We start from the raw sequence: 22409 nt of genomic DNA on the forward strand, positions 1-22409 counted from the left end.
CTCTAGCTAATTGAATGTCGTTAAAATGTAAAAAAAAAGAAAATGTGACTAACATAGTCGAAATAAAAAAGGAAAAAAATTAAAATAAAACTATGTAAGTCGCTTGAGAGTGAACGAAGTATGACACTCGTCCTCCTGTTACCGACGAACGCGTTGATTTCTTTCATGATGACATCTGTCACCTGATGAGCCAGACACTCCCAACCATAAACTATCAAAACAACATCAAACACCAAAAATTTACATTACATACAGTCTTAATTTTTTATTCTAATGTTTGGTACAACTATCTAGCATACATTTTAATATTCTCTCACTGGCTCGCATTATAACCCTATGTTCCACGGGGCAGTTATCGTCCAATTCGGATTATGCGAGATTCCATTGCAGGACCACGATACCGGTACCATGTAATCTACGATCGAACCACCACTAATCGGACAATTCCTCCGTGCATAGTACTCCATGTTGTACAAGCTCAAATGGATCCCATTGCCAATGCACAGCATCAGCCATAGTAAAATATTTCCCGCATCCTTGCTGAGATTGCGCGTGATAAACATCAGCAGTAAACCCATAAATTCGAACTGCACAAACATCACTGGATAGAAGAATCGGAAGGCGAACCCTAGGATAACTTCATGGAACATTGCAGATATCGTAAACACCAGAACGGTGCCAAGCGAGCGGCAGTTCTTGAACAGATATTCAACCGAATCCTTGTAGATATAGGTGTACAGCCAATCATGAACCACAACGTTCCAGGAGCGCATATATTCCGGAAAGGATGAAGCATTCCACCAATCGCGATAAAACATCCGATCAGCGAACCGAAGCAATTCAGCTGCAGCATTCATCCAGGCGTGCAGTAAACAGTAGAAACCGCACAGGAACGATAACGAACCGGGCATTATGGACCCGAACAACGTCAGTACAAAATTACCGGCAGTGATTTGCGCATCGCCAAAGCGATTGAACAGTGGTGTCAGGAAGCGTTCGAAAATAAAACTGATGTAGAAGATGACACCCAAAACTTCCAAAGCATGCCGGAACACTATCGACCAGCGAATGCGTTTCGTTCGCGGATAATCGTCCCGGTAGACAAGCGTCGGTGCGAACAGGAAGTAAACAAACTTGGAAAAGGCCGGTACGATGCTGGAGTGCACCGGTTTGTCTTCTGGTGATGCTTTGCTGGATGAAGATAGGCTACGTGGAATGTTACTTCGAACGAAAGCGTGGATTTTCATCGTAAATCGAGTCATCTCCATGAGGACAGCTATGGATGTGGCTGGTGGAAAGTCGAACTGCAGCACAGCTTTGATCACGAAAGTAACAAACAGACACTGGTACGTGACGAATCCTAAAATGAAGCTTATATCCCAGATTTTTCTGAAGCTCCCTGCAATTAGAAATTAAAGGTGATGAATTGTAACATGTTTAGTGGTTGCGGGTGCTTACCGCTGCCGATGATTTGACGAATATAAGCCCACGCGGAATAACACGGATAGATACTCAATGCCACAATTTGCATGCATCCCCACAGAAGTAAACCGATGTGAATCTTGCCGAATCCAGCCACAATAGGTCGGAGACCCAAATTTATACTGCAAAAATAGAATGAACCATTTCTAGTTTCTGTACTCTAGTGAATCGTGAAAGAAGTTTACCTTCCACGATCGACAAAATCGTGCACTACGGTATTCAGGAACATGATGATCAAGATCACTACAAATATGTGGTAGATGGTTTTGATATGCTTAACTTCGAACAGATCGGTAAGTAGTGAGTTTCTCGCTAAAAATTCCTTTTCCGGTAGCTTCCCATCGATTTGTCGACGCCGACGACCAGAGGTCTGTGAACTGGTTTGTCCTACGGTTGACACTGAGGATGAACTGGATTCTCGGAACAGTTGCTGCAGTTCATAATTTTTCAGATTGAACAGTTTCACTTCGCTCATCAGATCATCAACCAACAGGTCCAGTTTGCGTTCAACATCCTTTTCCATCTTCTGAACGATGGCCTGAAACATAAAATCGTGTCTAATTAGATCGTCTTGTAAATCTGCTGGTTGTTTGGGTGTGATGCTACTTACATCCATCTTTTCCCGCATCTTATCGATGGCCATGTCCTTCATGATTTCTTCCTTGTACTCATGTTGAGCTGAAAGATTGTTTTTTTAATTAGGGTTTGTACTAGAATCTACCAAGATGTGTGGTTTTCCGTCCGAGTCTTGTTAATACAATTTGAAACTTAAGGGGAAGCTCTCATGCAAAATTTTCAAAAAAATGATTTGTGCGCCTCAGGTAGAAACCTTTTCATGGCATTATGAACGTTCCCAGAATGCTTCGCGTTGCACTGTACAGTGCACATGTGTACAAACCTCGTGAACGTATTCCACGGGTTGATCTGTAGAGACATCGCAGACTAATCGTGTGTTATCAAACAACCACAGAAAACAGCGAAAAACAAAAAAATATTGTTCAAAGGTGTTAATATCGCAGCTTAGTCCGCCATATTGGGATCGCCATTTATTTATTTTTTTTATTTTGATATATCAATTTTGTGTTTATAAATCACAAATCCTTTTTCTCGATTTTGGCTGAAATACGACTCATTTTTAGTGGGGGTCCGCCATATTGGATAGACCATTTTAATTTTGAAAAACTGGATCAAGAATCAGTTGCGTCTGGCTCGAATGGCACGTTCCACATTTAAGTCGAAGTTTTGTGCCTCGCCATGAATTGTCTTTTCATCATCTCCCTAATGGAAATAATTGTTGAAGTGGTAAGCTTAGGGGCAGGGAAAATAACGACACAGAACAAATAAAACAGAGCAGTCTGAACCCCCGGAAAGATGCTGAACGATCTGCAGGTTCTACAATAGCAGGAATAAAACTTCCAACCCCCGGAGGGATTTAGAATTTTTATTTAAACAGTGAGCGGATATATCAACACCCCCGAGGGGATATTAAGATAACAGAACAACACCCCCGAAGAGATATTGTCAGAGATACGGTTTAAACTATAGCTCTTTAACACTGGGTTAGAAACAATAGTATATCCTTGAATTTTGGCTTTCTGTACATAGATGGAGAACCAAAAATCCGAATACGCAATTGCATTACTACAGAGCAGTTGCATATCAAATGATATGATGTTCCGTAATCAAGATTCACAAAGATCACATGAATAAAACTCAGCACACTGAATAGTAGCCGTGTAATAATTGAGTTTGCAATGTCCAGTCAGTTCCCTGACTAGAATACTGCAGTTGTGCTTGGAAAAATGCAACAAATTCTTTGACATTTTCGGACTCCCATCCGTCAGAAAAGTCTTTGTTTGAACGCAAGTTTGCAAGCTACGCCGATGGTTGACATGTTCAGATGCAGCCCAAGAGCTTGTGCTTTATCCAACTTATCAACAGTGGTAGAACTGGTTTTGGTCCAACGATGCAGTCGCAGCGCCAGCTCTAGCCAATTCGTCCGCCAATTCATTTCCGTAGTAATACTGGTATGACCGAGTACCCATAGAAGGTAGATAGCATTTTTTTCATACGTTTATTTGACATGGCATTTGCACAAGCTTTTTACGCCAGTTTCTTTTTTTACATAGCACGTTACAAAAATCCTTAAGACTAATTTTAACTATACTAGTAATTTGTCTAAAACTAACACTGAAATCACTATATTGTTTGCTTTTTTTCTTATATTGTTGTATTTCATAATGATCTTGTATTTTCGGGTGTATTTATTTACTTTTTTCTGTTATTGTCTAAACTTAAAAAAAATTAAAGGGTTGTGTACAGGACACGACCACGGTGACATTAAAAATGTAGCTTTTTTCAAGAGCGTGCAAATGTATTTTATCTATCACACATATCGACTCAAGTTCTTGCTCACTCGCCTGTTTTTACATTTCTTATCAATTTATGTTACAATTTGCTATATACCCTCCCCATTAAAACATAATTTATTGACGGTCTTTTAACGGTAATCTATTAATTAATCAAGTATCTCACTAGGTGATTGGCATTATTTGGCTAATCCATCTAGTAAAAATAGGCTGGTCTGTCCAGAAAATATATTTAAAAGAAAAGTTCCATATTTAGAACCGTGACGAGGAAGCCCACGCCCAGCAACGGAAATATACAGATTCTTCATGAAATATGAAATTTCATTTTCCATTTAAATTTTCAATAATGTATTAATGAACTTAAGTAAACAATCTTAAGGTTAAGTATTTCTTGATCGATTAGTGGTGAAAAAAATGAAATTATTTGATAAATTACATTGTTATGCAACGTTCGCACTACCAGTTAAAACGGGTTTTATGCTATCTTGGTGACATTTTCTCTTGTTGCTAATTATTAAAACGTGTTATAACTCTGTAGTGTAAGCATTGTATTATTAAACCAATTCTGCAGCGTTTTATGTTATATAGGTGTTTTATGTGGTAATAGGACTGACATAATTATATCTTCAGTACAGTGGTTTGTTGCATAATTTCAAACAGATATATTTTAAAATTTAAATTAGTATACCTAACCGTTCTATTTGTTGTATACTTTAAAACACAATTAGAACTGTGTTTTAACTACATAGGGCAGGACAGATACTCTGACTGGATAAACTGGGAAAACAATTTTAAGTCCAGTAACGATTAAGACATGGCTTGAATTTGAATCGAAAAAAAACACCCGCCTAAACTGCTGCTGGGACGGTAAGTTCTGTTTTAAAATTTTCCGTTGTGTACAGTACGAAACAAAAGTGTTTGAAATTAGAAAACAAAAAGTTCTGCTGGGAATGTGATTGTTTCCAATGCAATTACACTCAGATTTTTCACGCAGGGGATACAGGCCGTGTAAATGAAAACCGCGTAAATTTAAAAAAAACGCGTTAATGAAAACCGCGTAAATTTCAAAATCCGCGTAAAAAACCTGAGTGTACTCTCCTATATAAAATACTACGCTGCTGAACAGTGCAATAACTACAGAAGCACGTTGTCAGATGCCTTACTGATAAAAAACATATAACCAAAATATGAAACATATGAAAACCAATAGGCTCTTTACCCTAGGCAGCTACAATGCGCCGTAAACATGGATTAACAAGTTACAACGCACACGCATGCATAAAAATAAATATATTTTATTCAAACGCAACACTCTTAAGCAGCACACACCGTATTGAATTAAATCCAAACCACCCCACCCACCCACTTTGCAAATCATTCTGTGACACCGTGCTGGTACCCGAAAAATCCGCACACGGCCACCGCTGCCGAAAATGCATAGCGTCTACCGCTTAGTGTAGTGCCCACACGCTGCAGCCATGATCTTACCCGTTCGACATAAGAACAAAAACTGATTCAAACGGGTACGCGTCACCTCTATTTATAAACTAACCGTATATGGTTTAGTCACATAGGTGCGACTCGTGTGCAAATGCCAACGTTGCCGAAAATCGATAGCGCTTATTGCATCGCCCGGAGACGATGTTGTTCGTATGAGACAAGAGCAACAACTGATTTAAACGGACATGCGTCGCTTCTATTTATGAGTTTTCGTCTTTCATTGAGTCACTAAGCTGCCCTCTTTTGACGGCTGTGTCTGAGAAATCTGCCTCACGAATGGTAATTTTCCCGTTTTTCGTGAACTTTTTAATTTTACCAATTTTCAAAAGTCTACTTTTATTGGGGAGATATTAAATTATTACCAATATTTAAGTTAGGTGTTTCTGAATCGGTTGGTGTATGAATGATTAAAATCCATCTAGTAATATCGGAGTTATAAGCGTGCAAACCTTACATAGTTTCGTTACATGGGAGATAGTTTAGATTTTAGAATGACACCTAGCCCCAGATAGTGGAGTAAGACATTTTTAATGTCAAAACTGAAAATTCTAGGACACTTCAATTGGTGAATGATTAGCCTTGGATGCGAGTATGAGAAGATAAATTTAATTAAATTTTGACAGACGCTGTTTTTAGAAAATGATAGATAAGTTCCATGTATAGAGGATCGCGATCCGCCAGGATGTCTCTAACACGAACATGGATTGGTCTTCCTCGGACTTGTAAAGAATCTACTAATTGTGATCTGGCTTCACGATATTCAGTGCAGGACCAAACAACATGCTCAATGTCGTGGTAGCCCTCTCCACAAGCACAATGATTACCCTCAGCGAGCCCAATACGACGGAGATGCGCATCTAAAGTATAATGATTGGACACGAGCCTAGACATCACACGGATGAAGTCCCGACTTACATCCAATCCTTTGAACCATGCATTCGTTGATACTTTAGGGATAATTGAGTGTAGCCATCGTCCCAGATCTCCATTGTCCCAAGATTTTTGCCAACTAGCAAGTGTCCTCTGTCGAGAAGCGCTATAAAATTCATTGTAAGCGATGGGTCTTTCATATATTTCACTATCTAGTGCACCAATCTTGGCTAAATTATCAGCTTTCTCATTGCCCGCAATAGAGCAATGGGCGGGGAGCCGAAAATTTATCGCAAATTTCTTCTTGAAGTGCTGATCGTACGCCACACAGGATCACAAAGATTTCTGCTTGGAATACGGTACAGTATCTACCAAGCGAATGAGATTGGTTGAATCTCATTTCATGACAATAGACACCCATACGTCGGAAACCCAAGCTCATTCAACAAACTATCGGCGACAAGGTTCCATAGAAGTGGTGACAGCACACCACCTTGAGGACATCCGCAAACACTCAGTTTGCTTATCTCTACTTGTCTTAACGATGAGCACAGATGTCGGTTGCAAAGCATTGCGTGTATCCAGTTCGTGAGATATGAAGATACTCCATGACCTCGTGCTGTTTCCAAAATGGATTTGAAAGATACGTTGTCAAAAGCACCATCAATATCGAGAAAAACTCCTAAACTTGATTGCTTTGTGAAAAAGCTTTCTCAATGTTGTAGGCAACATTGTGTAACAGGGCGGTAGTAGACTTCCCCCGCTAATATTCATATTGCATTGCTCCAACGGGTGCTCGCCCAAGCTAACATCCCGAATATTACTATGCTATATTTCACCCTAAGGAGTAAAATTTGGTAAAAACCAAAATTTCTCACTAGGGTGAAAATTTGTTGGTAAAAACCAGTCTTTGTACAGGAGGGCACAAATCCTTATTTCATACTATGTTGCGTTTCGGCTTCGCCTCATCAGAAACCGACACTAACACATTGTCGGAATAGATTAGCGCCGGCTTGACGCAAATCCCTTAAAACTAAAACACACTATGTTTTAGTTTTATCCCGAATATAGTGGTCGATTAAACGTTCCACTGATTTTAGAAGGAAGGAGGTCAAACTGATCGGTATAAAGCTCCTTGCCTCCTCATAATTAACGCTGCCACCTTTGGGAATGAATTTGACAGTTATTTCCCGCCACGCTAACGAGATGTATCCTGTTGCAAGACTACAAGTAAGAACTTTTTTTTCAAAATATGCTTGAAGGGTTCCCATCCTTTTTCTAATAGAACTGACTTGATCGATTCAGTTATCACAACTCTACGAGCAAATACCCAAGAATCAGAACTACCTGAAAAGAACTCAGGGGCAGTTGATGGCAGGGCAGTGATGGCTCCGTACTACCTGTAAAGTGTGTGTCAAACAGATAGTTGAGTATTACATCTTCGTCAGACGAGTAGTCACCATTAGCAGTTCTGATCGAACAGACTCATGTCTTTCGATTTCGAAAGTAACTTATTTAATCTGCCTTTGAGACTTGAAACACTTGTCCAGAGGCTTTTTCAACCACTTCGCTTAGACGATCGAACGCCATTTCTGTATGCTTTTCGACCCAACTTAAAGGCCTCCAACCCGTCCCTGCGTCTGCGCTTCCAAACTCTAATACACATATTTTTAGAGTCGACCAAGTCCGGTATTCCACCAAGGTGTTCATCTAGAAGCACACCTAACTCGAAGCGGACAAGCCTCTTGGTATTTTTTGTTAGGGGAAACTTTGCCACTGCGACCACTATTCAGGTTATCTTTTGTAGCTGCCCCTGGTTGCTCTACATGTTACAAATTGCCCGAATCCAATGTAGTTGGAAGCGAGTTGTTTGTTTGTCCACATGTGTCGTCCCAACCGGGTAGTACATTATTAATGTAGCTGAGGATCCGTTTGGGGCAGGTATGTCACATCTCTTGAGGCGTCATAAGATGCCTTCCTAAGTATCGCTCCCTTCGAAGAAATAGTACTGCACAATGGCAAAGAATATGTTCCGAGCTCTCGGGCTCGTAGTTACAAAATCGACAAAAGTCATCTTGACTTTTGCCAATTTTTTCAGATGATGCTTAGCAAGACAATGTCCCGTAAATAAACCTGTGATTATACGTAAGTCTTTACGTTTTAGATCCATTAGTTTTTGGCTCTCGTTGTATCTGGATGTATGAATTTCTTAGCTTGTCGAGCGCCTTCTACGTTACGCCAGTCGTTTAGTAGTTTGTCTCTTGCCCAAGCCGAAAGTTCTAGCTTAATGACACAGGTAGATATACCTAGAAATGGTTCTGGTCCAACAAACATGTTTGATGAACCACGAACCTGGCTAATTCGTCGGCCACTTCGTTACCATCGATTCCTTGGTGGCTAGGTACCCATAATAGCATTACATTATTCCGAGTTGCCAGTTGTTGTAAAGATGTGATACACTCCCAAACCAGTTTGGACTCACACTTCGACGACCTTAATGCCAACGGTACTGTTTGGCTGTCCGAGAAGATTGCGATTTATGCATGTCTGTAGTTTCGATTCCTATACAGACCTCCGAGCAGGTATATATAGCATATACCTCTGCCTGGAAAACTGTAGGCCACTTTTCCATTGATATCGCTTCTTTAATTCTTGGTCCGTAGACTCCCGAGCCAGTCAGCTCACCCATTTTAGACCCATCCGTATAGAATTATATTGTACCTTGAGGTAGTATAGGACCCCCTACATCCCACATCTGACGATCCACAATGTGGACCTCATATGAGATATCGAAGTTTGGTTTAGCCTCCATTTTATCTTGAACTGTAGTCAAGATAGGGTTTAGTTTGAGGTCCTTTATTATACTCAGGTGTCCATTTAAATCCCTATCACATAGTGGTTTACCCTTTAGCACTCCCAGAGAGCCAAGTCTCGCCTCCCCCTTAACGTGTTTGTGCAATGAAGGTAGATGAAGCATGGCTTCCATAGCTGTGGTGGGTGTTGATTTCATAGCGCCTGTGATAGAGAGGCAGGCTAGCCTCTGAACTTTAGTTAGTTTAGCTTGGGCGGTCTTTTGCTTAACTTTGGGCCACCACACAATGGAGGAATAAGTTAATCGTGGTCTGGCGATGGTAGTGTAGGACCAGTAAGCCAACCTCGGCTTGAGATTCCAAGTTTTCCCGAGGAGTTTACTGCACGCCCACAGTGCTGTTGTTGCTTTATTAACGGCGTATGTCAGGTGCGAGCTCCAATTCAGTTTTTTGTCTAGGATAACACCTAGGTGTTTCGCTTCGTCTGCGTAGTTGATTGTAGTTCCACTGAGAGTTGGGGGAACCATCTTCAGTTTATTCCTATTGGTAAATGGTACAATGACCGTTTTTGCAGGGTTCACGTTGAGTCCCTCTTTGAAACACCATGCCATGATGAAGTTCAGGGCTAGTTGAATCCGATCGCTTAGTATTCATGTTTGTCCCTCACAATTACGACAATGTCATCTGCATATCCAACAATCTCGAAACCCATTTCAGTCAGATCATTGAGAAGATCATCCGCCACTAGTGACCAGAGCTGGGGTGATAGCACAACTCCCTGGGGACAACCTCTATTGGCTGTTATAGTTGATTTCGTGTCTCCCAACGTTGCTGTGATCTCTCGACTCTTAAGCATTGCAAGAATCCAGTCTCCTATCGGGTTTTCCACTTCTCTTTTTGCCAGGGCCTTGTGAATTGATATGTAGGACGAATTATCAAAAGCACCCTCGATGTCAAGAACAGCGCAGATTGCTATTTCCTTGAAATCGAGGGTTTTCTCAATAAGTGTCACTAAGGTATGTAGGGCTGTTTCCGTTGATTTGCCCTTTTGATATGCAAACTGGTACTTGTTTAGCGGAACTTTCGACAAGTGCTCCGTTGGAATATAGTGGTCCAACAGTTTTTCCATCAGTTTTAGCTTCTTGGTATGCTGCTACTATGAGTGAGCTTGTTTTATCCACTATACCTCATCAAAGTCACTTGGAGACTCAATCGTTGGAAAATACACCTTAAACCTAGTCGGCTAACCCTCATCGTAGAGGTCTCAGTTCGTAGATTTTGGATTACGATATGTGACGATATCTAGCGAGAGGTTTAAATGCTCAAAGACGATGTACTTGTGATCAGATAACGACGGTTCGAGCTGGTTCGGTACGAGCCAGTTTGCCAACTCATGCGTCATACCCTCAGAGCAGAGAGTTACATCTAACACCTCTTCTCTGCCAGCTCGTGCAAATGTTGGGAGATTTCTTACGGTAAGTATGTGCAGATTTGAACTGCTTAAGTATTTCATCAATTCGGTGCCTTTCAAATTGATATCTGAGCTGCCCCAAACTATGTAGTGGGCATTTGTATCACCGCTGATTATAAAGGGAAACCCATTTCTGCCACAGTATGATACAACCCTATTGAAATCATCAGAAGGTTATGGTTCATTATGCGGAAAATATGCCGAAAAATAGACGTACTTCTTGTTTATGTTATTAAGTCATATTGACGGTGACAGCACAAATATCGTGAGTTGTGAGGTTGGGTATAAGACATGCATCAATAGCACTATTCGCAAGTAGGTATACATGCACGAGGCATTTCACGTGCCATTTTTGTCGAAATCTACAAAGACGGGGTTAAGTAGCTTTCCAACATAGAAGTTTCCTTTATGGAAATACAATTCTTGAGCCATAGAAGCTTTTCCTTCCTGCACAAGGTGGGATAGATTCATAGTTGCTGTACGTTTATACTAAAGGTTGATTTGTGCTACTCTAACCATACTCGATCACAGCACTACACATCTCATCATCAAAACTTATTGTAAAGCAACTAGAAAATTCAACCCCGAAATGGGTATTAGGGACATGACCATCATTTGAATCCCACGATTTGCGAAAATACAAACGTCCAAGGTGTCAGAGATTCGCTTAACACAGTAATGGTAAGACCCACGACACTCCGTGCGCGATTGGCATATTTTAGTCCTGGCAGCCATTCAGTTCTCGGCTCGGAGAAATACCTTGACTTACGATCTTACAACATGGGAGCAGGAACCCAGTGGATCAATTGTTGGTTGAGAAAACTTCAACCCACCAGATACCACACGACCTCTAGCCTGATTTTGTCCGGAGATAATATAATAGACTGTTATCACCATCCAAGTGGACCCCAGCCAAACACGTCCTGTACTCCACGCTTGATCGTTTTAGTGCTTTAGGTGGTCGCATAAATGTAGATAATGACACGACTACCGGAGGGATGATGAAGTCCTATCTATCGCCTTTAAAAAAGTCATTCAAATCGAACGAATATATTAAAACAGCCAAAGAAAAAACAATAATTCATTGATGAAATATACTGAATAAACTTGCAATCATTTCACGAGTTCAATAAATTCTCCCTGCCATCCGTATTTACGAAAGAAAACCGTTCTTATTTCTGAATTACCTTGCTATCAGGGCATACAATACTTTGCTACAATTTGCTGTTATCTCAGTTTGAAATGGCACAACTGAGAATTGTCTGTCGATGGTTCATTCTGTGCAGGATCACAATCGAATGTGTAGCATCATTGCTTCTGTTTTTTTGTTGAGTTCTACTCATTATAACTACAATGTTGCATTTGCAAAAAAAACGCTTTTTGATATGTTTTGATTGCGGCGGAGCAAAAGTTGACAGCGAGTCAACAGCTGCGGTAATTGCCGAGATACCTGCCAACAGTGGGGCCAATATATATTTATTCAATACATCTCGTTCGATCCTTCCTTTTCTACATCATGATAAGAATAGTTTCTAGGGTTGCCACCTTTGGTTAGACTTTCACCCGGAGATTATTGCTGACTTGGGATAGGCTTCACGTTATTCCTCACTGCAGTCAAGGAGAGTCCAACAAAAGAGCAAAGCTCTCCTCGCTGATCAACATCTAAGTACCGCCGTAGCAGTAGCCAGCGTCAACACCGGAAGAGTTCGTTTGAAACAAATGAATGCAGTACTATAAAAGTTACAATTATCCGTCGTCTCACCAGACCCGGAGAAATTGATTTGAAACCCGGAGGTCCGGAGATCGCCCCCGAAAACCGGAGTCTCCGGGTCAAACCCGGAGAGGTGGCAACCCTAAGTTTCTGACAATTTTTAATGGCCTTTAATGCCCTTAATTATCATTTGTACTGCGATTCTTATGAGAATTCAAATAGATCACAACATTCTGAAACGAAAAAGATCCGCATGAAATAGAATTCAGTTTCGTTTGCACATTGGTACCATCTACAAGTGAACAGTTGAATCTTGTATCACAGAGAACAGACGTCCATTTTCAGCATTCAACTCGTGTAAAAATCCCTAACGTTTTCGAAGGTAGTTGGGATATCTCCAACAGGTGCGCTACTGTCGTCATGTTTTTTTATTTATTTATATTACAGAGGTTCTAACCTTAAGGTCATTCGCCTCTTCGGGTTAGAAAAATCTCTTATGAAAAATTTCTAACCCTATGTACGGGGTCGGGATTGGAACCCATAACCCAGGTGCGTTGCGTACAAGGCAATCGATTTACCAACTACGCTACGCCCATCCCTAGTCGTCATGTTTTTTAGTGGTTGAGTTCCACCATTCCGGAACTGGTTCGGACCTCTGAGTTGATTCAGTATGGATTCCAGCTTAAACGCATCCACCGATGGAATTGCAATCGGTTGTTTCCTTTGAGCCAGATTCCATACTAAATCCATTCGGGATTTCGAACCGGTTCCGGAATGGATTTGACGAATAGTTGGGACAAGTTGGTGTGGCGGCGCTAGTGTTTTATCGTATATTAATTCAAATGTTTACACACGTTTTAGTAATATATTTGTTCGATCATGGATGTCTGTTCTCTGTGCTTGTATTTCGCAAAAACTGGTTGAATTCGAATTGGCGTTCAAATCAAAAGTTGTAAAAACACCCCTATTGTCGTTTGAGCATCTCAATGTAGACTAATAAAATGCTGTCATGCCACCATTATGATTATTTTCGATGCTCTACACGACAACATTGATATTAGTTCGCGTAGTGCTTCCGATTTTCGATAACAGAGGGGGGTCGGGTTTACCCAACGGTCGGATTTGCCCCACCTTACCCTAATAAATGGAAAGCATGCAACGAATACAATGACAACCATAAAAAATTAATAAAATAACTAAGAAGAAGTAAATACAGTAAAACGACACAAAAAATGAATAAAATAAATACAATTAATAGCTATAACAAATAATATATTAAAGTATTTAATTGAAGAAAATAATATTTATTATAAGTGAAATGTACAGAGTCAATGCAATAAAATTTTTAAATCAATACAGTGTAATGTCAATAAAATAATGGGAATGAAATTAATTAAACAAGTTAAATCAAATGATTCACAAAACGAATAAAGCAAATGAAAACAAACAAAAGCAAAACAAATAGTGTAAGAAAAAACTAATGAAAGAAAGTGAAAAAAATGTTCAAACGAAGAAACTGGAGAAAATAAATTAATAAGTTCATGAAATAAATAAAATCAATGAAATTAAAGCAGTGGTAGCAACAATTGAATGAATAAAATGCATACAATGAATAATATGAATAAAACTAAAGAATAAAATGAATTCACTTAATAAAATAAAAATCAAACAATAAAACGACCAAAATGAATACTGAACGAATTAAATGAATATAATGAGCGGTTCAGAATGTGAATTTAGCAGGAATTGAAAGTTTTTAGTAAAACTAAATAACCTAGCCTTACCATATGTCTAGGAAGGTTGATGCAATTTACAAAGCTCTACTTTTGGTGTAAAGAGCAGCTAGGTTGGCTCTAGGTTTAGCAAAATCCAAAATAAAACTTTATAAATGTTTGAGATAGCGCACAACACCAAAAAAGTGCATCCAAGTAATTTAAATATATTATTAAGGGGTAATTTATGGAAAACTTTTGCAGTTTTCATTTTTGCTAGCATGACCTTCAGAAGATTTCCAGCGTTTTAGAAGACGAACATTTACTTCTAACACACAGAGATTTGACTCTAGTTTTTATTATTCAAAAGATTTATGTACTTTCAATTTTAAAAACTCACTTTTTAAAGTAATTTTGAGACATCTGAAAAAATATCTTCTTTGCAATTGTTTTCTCAACTGTTCCTCAAATCATGACTTATGACTTTAAACGTAATTGTAAAAGAATTATCTTTCGTTTACCCCAATCAGTCAATTGGAATTTCAAAATAGAGAATAGTTTGATTAGTTAAAATTATCCGTCCTAAACCAAACTTAAATGTTTCTGAAGATTTTTCCCGTTTAAAATCAATATCGCAAAAGTTACATGTATGAACAAAAACCGTTTTTCTAAGAAACACCCCACACCTTGATTTTAGGTTTCTTGCAAAATGAAAAGTATGACAGATGGAGTCTACAAGTCTTCAGCAAACTGTTTTAAAAGGAGCCGCTCTACAGCTTAACTGAAGATAGTATGGCTCAATCTAGAATGATAGAAAAGACTTTGTTCAACGCATTGACTAAAATGGTAGGGCGATAACTCGTCGTTGTTGTGCTATCTTATGACAAGCGCCATTTTGCACATATCGATAAAAACGATTTTTAAAGTTTGAGATTGAATATCATGAAACTTTGAAATGGTAGAAACAATTCAGAGAAGACAATTGATGCTTCCACCTATTCTGTACTAATCTCTCAAATATTACGAAGATCGGTTGACTATGTTGCGAGTTTTCACTAAAAATATAAACAAAAGTCGCACTCACACGTGTCATAGGTGTGTATTGATGAAAAAAATTGTATGACGTGTCATAATCGTGCATGGAAAATTTTCCAAAGAAAAAAATCACCAATTATGAACTTTTATTTATATCTTTGGCTTCATTTGGTCTATAAACAATCGGTTAGATGCATTTTAAAGGAAATGAGTCAGGGAAAAAATAGTTATTTTTAGTTACAGTGTTGCCAAATAGGCAATATTTCCAGTTTAAAGCAAAAACTGCGTTTTTCTCCAAATACATGTATTTTTCTTTTGAACGACATTTTTACACATAAAAGCAACTAAAATTTTATTTAGCCCCTCTCTTTTATTTTTCGTTTTCAGAGTTTCCTCCTGCCTTGTGGAACCGATCAGCTCCAGAGTGCCACTATGTAACCGCCGTCGCCCTTACCACTACGCCTGCATAGAAGGAAACTGAAGCGAGAGCGACTCGAGGTCCGATGACTTTTGAAGGATTCCCCGCGGGTCCGAAGAATACCATCCGCCAATCCGGTACTCGACGACTTACTAGACTGAGGCGCACTCTCATGCGGAAATAAGCCACCCTCTGAATATCTTGACCAAGCATAAGTTTTAGTTAAAAAATTCAAATTAGTATTCTGTATTCCTAGTTTTAAGATAGCTATAATTTTTAATCTTTATTGAAACTCTTGTCCTTCATCTTGTAAATAGAATTGAATCCCTAGTTTTAAGATTTCTGTGAAGTTTCTCATAAATATTTGTTCCCCCTTTTGTGTACTAAACTATATTGTTAGTTTTAAGATAACCGTAAAATATTTCGTAAAATACTATTACTCCCCCTCTTGTATATCAAAGTGAATCCCTTGTTTTAAATTTTTTCATAAAAAAATCTTTTGGCCCTCTCTTGTATATTGAATCTTATTTCTAGTCTTAAGATTGCTGTAAACTTTTTTTTTCCTTTGTAAAAAAATATTTCAACATTGTAACCTCCTAGTTTTAAGATATCCAAAATGTAAAAACATAAGCATTTGGCACCGCCAAGCTAACGCATTTGTGCCTATCAAATAAACGAAATGAATAAAAAAAAAACTAAAATTTTATTATAACTTGAGCCAATCCCAAGATATAATGATTTGAAGCAAAAAACTCACAATTTCTAATCACTTTTCTCGCTATATTTCAGTAACCAAGCAAAATTTCAAAATTCTGGAAACGCCATCTTGTAGAGATTCGTTAGACGAGTAATGTGGCATATCTAACTCAGTTTACCCCAAAATGGCGTTTGTCATAAGATAGCACAACAGCGACGAACTGGGACATTCGATTCGAGGTTTAGTTGCGCTCAAAGAGAAGTACTCCTTTCTTAGGTTTTTATGCTCGTTCTTAGGAACAGAGCAAAGATGCAGAAGTAAGTTTAATGACTGTAAGCCGCGTAATGAGTGCGGTACACTCAACAATAGGGCAAAAATACCCTTTACACCTCTACACGGTGAAAATTTCAAAGCTATCAAAAAGATATTTTAAGCTAATAAAAATGCGTTTTTTTTAAATTGACCCTTCATATTAACGCCAACGTGATTACAAATACAACACAAATGGCGGTTTGGGTATTTGAAATGACATTACATTCAAACAATAAGGTGTGGATATGGAGCCAACGAAAGCATTACAGGAGATGTTGAGAGGTAATATTTAGATAATAATAACGTTTGTTGTTCAGTCTGCCTTCTCATCTTATACAGATGAGAACTCAAAGAACAACATACAAACAAAAAATACAAACCGCGCCGCGCCGCTCTAACGTGTGCGCGTAACATATAGACACTACAAAGCTCTGTTGCCCCCATTGAGTAAAATGAGTCAACCACAAAATAAATTTCACCCATTACGGGAGAACACAATGGCGATTGATTTTTCACAGACCCGTCTTAGACCTACAGTGCGCGAGGTGTAACAGTTGATCAATGTAAAAATATGAAAACGTCAAAACCAAGATCCCCGTGTATATGGACCTTGATCTAACGGAAATTCGTCTACATGATTTGGCACCTCTTACTAGTACGGATTATATCATAATATTCAAGGCGAAATATGGAGAAGTAGCATCCATCAAGCTACACATTTTCCCTGACATTTCCAACAGTGTTCGGGTGGTGCAAATGTGGCTGAAATAACCTATATTGTCCTAACATTTCAGGTACATTATGAAGAACCAAGAAGGCATGCGCTAAAACAAATAAGGAAAATGCTTCTATTACAACCAACACCACCGAAAAACCTTCGACATCTACTGATACACCTTAGATAGCCGGCCAAAAAGATGAATGCAGGACAAACAATATTCCACGGTATTCCCAAGAAATAAACAAGAAAGACGACAGCTATATCAGTCACTCGAAAACTCAAAAAGCACCAAACATGTAACAACGAAAATCAAAGTTCTAGTGACGACTATATTGACACAAACAAGTGACAGAGAGTAAACATGACTATTGCTCACCTGCATTGTAAATTGAATTGTATCTTTAAAATGTAAATTATTTTCAAAAAGGCGAATGACTCTCTTCGAGGTTAAAGCAAAAAAAACGTTTATTGCTCACATATTTGTGAAAATTTTATTTTAAATGCTCCACTTCTAAAAGGTTACTCAAATCCAAACACTCAAAAATGTGACATGATTCAGTTCCTAGTTATCTGAGCTTGCTAATGGCTGTGAAATAATGGAAATATAAAGTATACTTCTAGAGTTAATATTTTAAGAAAAATTAGTCGATTATAGCTCAAAAACTCCTAATGATTAAAATTTGATAGTATGTGTGGACGGATTGAACGCACCATCACCCCAACAAACGTTTCGTGGTTTTGTAAACATTTTAACGGCTCCTTTAAAGAAGTTCTCAATTATGAACCAAACATCTTGGAATTATGGATAGGTCATGGAAAATGATGTAAACATACGCCCCATTGCATTCCGTCCTCTTGCATTTTATGAAATAAATATTTTCAACAAATATGTTGACATATACAAATGAGTTGTTTACTTCAGACTCCATTGTCGAACCTTCGTTTTCAGTTAGTATTTTGAAAAGTAAACCATTTCTCAAATCAAATGAGGATGTGAAATCAGATTATTTCTTATCATCACGATTGGCGCTTCCGTTACACAATTAATTCTCAGCAGTGTTGCTCACAAACTAGTGACCATACCAGTGAATGTACGTACCGGCTTTTGTAATTTTTTTGTGATTTCGTTCCGTGAAAAATTTAATGTGCAAATTTAACCTGAACTGTTTTGTGGCGAAAGATTTTGAAGCGAATGGCCGACGTGTGCGCATATTTATTGGTAGCACAGAGCGGGACGAAAACTAATCAATCAATAATTATCCCGAAAGTCTGCAGATCAAAAAGGAGGAAGACTAGTGCGACAACTATGCGATTTACACCTGCATACGGAGCTCCGGTCGTAATTGTACAATTTGTCACCGGGTCGGGTGAGAGATTTCCAATGATAGATTTTTGACCAATCGCGGATTAAAAATGCATACTGCTACCGAACATTGAAAAGTTGGTTTCCATTTGCAAGTATGTTCGTCGAAAAAGGTGGAAACAACGAGTGCGCCGTAAATGGGGAAAAATATGTAAACCCGGCTGCACTCAGCATCATTAGAAGACCAAAACGTCAGAACTTGTTAATGACATAGGAAAGCAGCAGTGTCTTTCGGTGACTGTGCAAATTCTCGATGTCCGTTATATCCGTGTGGAATCTTCAAGTCTGTTGCAACACGTCGCTCTTACGATACCTTCCCCAGTACTCGAGTAGTACGGCATACTCAGATAGAGCAAGACTAGAAGACGTGCCATTGAATATAATGGTTAAAACACTACAAGCAGACTACACGAAGAATGTGGTAGAACGCGGTACCTGAAGCCTGTTCCCGTTGCAGGGCATTCAAAAGAATTTGGTGAGATCAATCCAATTTATTGTTATTTTTTAGTTCATTATATAATTCTTACCGCACCATAATAGTTATATCCACTTATCCACTTCCCGTTTCCCTTCCCTACTAACAAACTCTTCCATCCGTAATACCTATGAAGATTGCGTGGGTTCCCCGTATCTTCTAAAGTAGGTATACAACTAACATTCCCTTCCCTTTAGCGATCGTAAGGACATGGCCAGGTGTGCAGTGTGCATCACTGTATCAGCCACCCATGATGAGTGCGGTCGTTTTTGCTATGCTATGCTATGCTATGCTAGCAGTGTTGCTCACAAACTAGTGCACACTCACACTAATAATAAATAGAAAACGAAGTCCGCGACCAGTGCGCAATGTTCATTTGTCGTCGCGATGTTGATATAACATTAAAAAACTGATGTTTTTAAATGCTATGCCGATTGCAGACCGTCGCTGTTGTGCTATCTTATGACTCACGCCATTTTGGGGTAAACTGAGTTAGATATGCCACATTACCTGTCTAAAAAATCTCTACAAGGTGACGTTTACAGAATTTTGACATTCTGCTTTTTCACTGAGATATAGCGAGAAACGTGCTGAGAAATTGTGAGATTTTTGCTTCAAATGACTGTGTCTGGGGATTGGCTCAAGTTACCTTGATGCATTATATGTTTTTTATGTGTAAAACTATCTGAGAAGCACAATGGTATAATCATTTTCGAAACCAAAATATACGAATTGTGAGAAAAATGTAGTTTAAATTTTAAACTGGAAATATAGCATATTTGGCAACACTGTAACCAAAAATAACTATTTTTTATAGATTCAGAATAGATAGAAGCATCAATTGTCTTCTTTGAATTGTTTATACAATTTTTAAGTTTCATGATATTTAATCTCAAACTTTAAAAATCGTTTTTCTCGAAATGTGCTAAATGGCGCTTGTCATAAGATAGCACAACAGTGACGATATGAGGAGTTCCTTGATTCTCTTGAAGTCACTCTAAAAACTTCGATTGAGCTTGTACTGTGTAATAAACTAAGTATTACTTGGACTGTTAAATGAACCTTACTTAACACATAAATCTATTCCACAAGACCAATGGAAACCACGCATCTTTTCAGTTCATCTGGAAAACAATTCACCTCGCCTTTCGATCCCATTACTGTCACCACCTGGAGTCCCGCAAGGACTTGATTCTGAACTACTGCAATCAATCTTATTATTCAAATCACCCATCGTGGCGGTACAATAAAAATACTGTCGCTTCACTACAATAATATACACTTTAATTAAAAAAAACACAGGAACACTAAAACACTTCAGCAAACTGGCCGATCGACCGACGAAAACAAACTGAGCATCACTGAACGTACGTACAAACGACTTCGTCCTCCTTCGACGCCGGACTGCCTTATTATGATTAAATAACTGCCCAGCTGTAGACTAACTAGGATCTCGTTCGCCTAATCAGCTTATTTTCCTTCCTATGTTCTATGCAGCAAGTGTAATATCCCTTCTGGATGGCTACGCGTGCGTATTGGTAGTCGACCAACCGGAATGGACGCAAAAACGGCGTAGGTGTTTGACGTGGACCAGGTCAATTGAGAAATTTGTTCAAAAACTCAATAAAATAATCTTACGTATCTTATTAGCTCTTAATCCTTTGAACCTCCAAAATAGGTTAAATCTTGTCAAGAGAAAACTTACTTTTAATACTTCTAGCGTTTAGTACACTTTCGCTTTCACTAGTTACTGAGCCCAACCTACACACTACAGTTGAACCAATTTCAGACTTTATCGCGCACAGCGCGGGTAAGATTGCTACAATGTAAGGTTGCAAGGAAGATAGAGAGATGGGGATGTATGGTGGCGCCCTCAAACTCAGTTTAATATTTATTTTTGTTTGTCCAAATACACACTGAATTCTGCTCGGAAATTTCCCAACAACTGTGTAGTCAGCACATTTAGAAACCGATATCTCAGTGAGGTGAAATTAGCTTGCTGATTTTCGGTGAAATGTTTTCCGAGTCTCAAACGTCACTTTTACTGAGATCTCAGCAAAAAAAAATGTTTGCTGAATTTCAGCTGTTATGAGTCAGTCCAATGTTTGCAATAAACGAAAAAGAATAATTCGATATGCAATAATCGATTTACAATAAAAAAAATGATGATCATCATAATACCATCAAACCCATCTACCGAGTTCCCTATAGCCCTTCCAAACAAAGTTGCGAGTGCACATGTACTTTGAGGGCGCCTGTACTCGGCATCATCTACTTCTACTCGATTTCGGTAGACACTCATCCAAGCACTGGTGTACTGCTTCGGGACATACCCCGAAATATGACACATTGTGCTTAGTCACATTCACATACGTAACGGAGGTTAATCTACGGGAAGATAAAAAGGGGAGACACACACCCGATCTTGAGTACATCTGTACCGGGAAGTGCCCGAGTCATGGCTCGGATGGAATGCGACTGTGTGATAACTAGTTCTAAGCAAAGCGAAAAAAGGTCTATTGATGCGATTCCCCAATTAAGATCCACTCTTTATCTGAAAGCCTAGTTGGGCGGTCACATATTTCCTTCTCATGGATACTTGGTACGGTTTCATAGCGGTATCAATAGGGACACTTTGCACTCGTTCTAGGGCTGGATAGTTTAATCTTTAATTGCATGGCACACTAGTGTTATCAACGCGGCTCGGTGAGCCTTGGTAGAATTCAATTCAGTGCGAATCAATACAACGGAACTGCCGGCGCTGTAGATTATATTGCATGTTGATAGTGATCCTACTGCCAACTACTATCAAGTCGCACTTTGACCTCAACGCCATGCACAGTGGAGTAGCTAGAAAAAAAGAGTAGTCAAATAGATTAAAAATTCAAATTTTAACATCAGATTATTTTTTTAAAATGTTGGCACATATTTTCTCTATCATAGAGTGGCGTAGCCAGAAATTTGGTTTGGGGGTTTGATGATAATTCGTCGCTGTTGTGCTATCTTATGACAAGGGCCATTTAGCACTTTTCGAGAAAAACGATTTTTAAAGTTTGAGATTGAATATCTTAAAATTTATAAATGTTAGCAGCTTTTCGGAGAAGGCATTCGATGCTTCTATCTTTTCTGAAGTAAACTCTCGATTTGTGCGAAGATCGGTTGACTATATTTACAGTTTTTGCTAAAAATGTAAACCAAAGTCGCTCACATACGTGTCATAAGTGTGTATTGATGATAAAATATGTATGACGTGTCACAAATGCATACAGAAGATTTCATATAAAAATGAATTATAACTGATTCGTAAAATTATTCGTTATAGATCACTATGTCCAATATCATACTTTTCCATGCGATAGCAGCACTATCAGGTTACAAAATGATGGTATTAGAACACAAAGTTTTTCCAATTTTCCTCCTTTATTCAGGAAAAACAAAAAACAAAAATTGGTTTCATTGACAA

General features: G+C 38.7%; 1 protein-coding gene across 1 annotated transcript; it reads right to left on the bottom strand.

Annotated features, from left to right (window-relative positions):
- Positions 1–239: 239 nt before the first annotated feature.
- LOC131690007 (sterol O-acyltransferase 1) lies at positions 240–20418 on the bottom strand. Its single transcript, XM_058975446.1, has 5 exons — positions 20087–20418; positions 2093–2160; positions 1668–2020; positions 1459–1604; positions 240–1399 (listed from the first exon to the last, which is right to left on the bottom strand). The coding sequence occupies exons 1-5, from the start codon at positions 20178–20180 to the stop codon at positions 327–329; spliced, it is 1734 nt and encodes a 577-aa protein (XP_058831429.1). The 5' UTR covers positions 20181–20418; the 3' UTR covers positions 240–326.
- Between the last annotated feature and the right edge of the window lie 1991 nt (positions 20419–22409).

This window comes from Topomyia yanbarensis, chromosome 3, assembly GCF_030247195.1.
Source record: "Topomyia yanbarensis strain Yona2022 chromosome 3, ASM3024719v1, whole genome shotgun sequence".
In the NCBI taxonomy this organism is placed as follows: domain Eukaryota; kingdom Metazoa; phylum Arthropoda; class Insecta; order Diptera; family Culicidae; genus Topomyia; species Topomyia yanbarensis.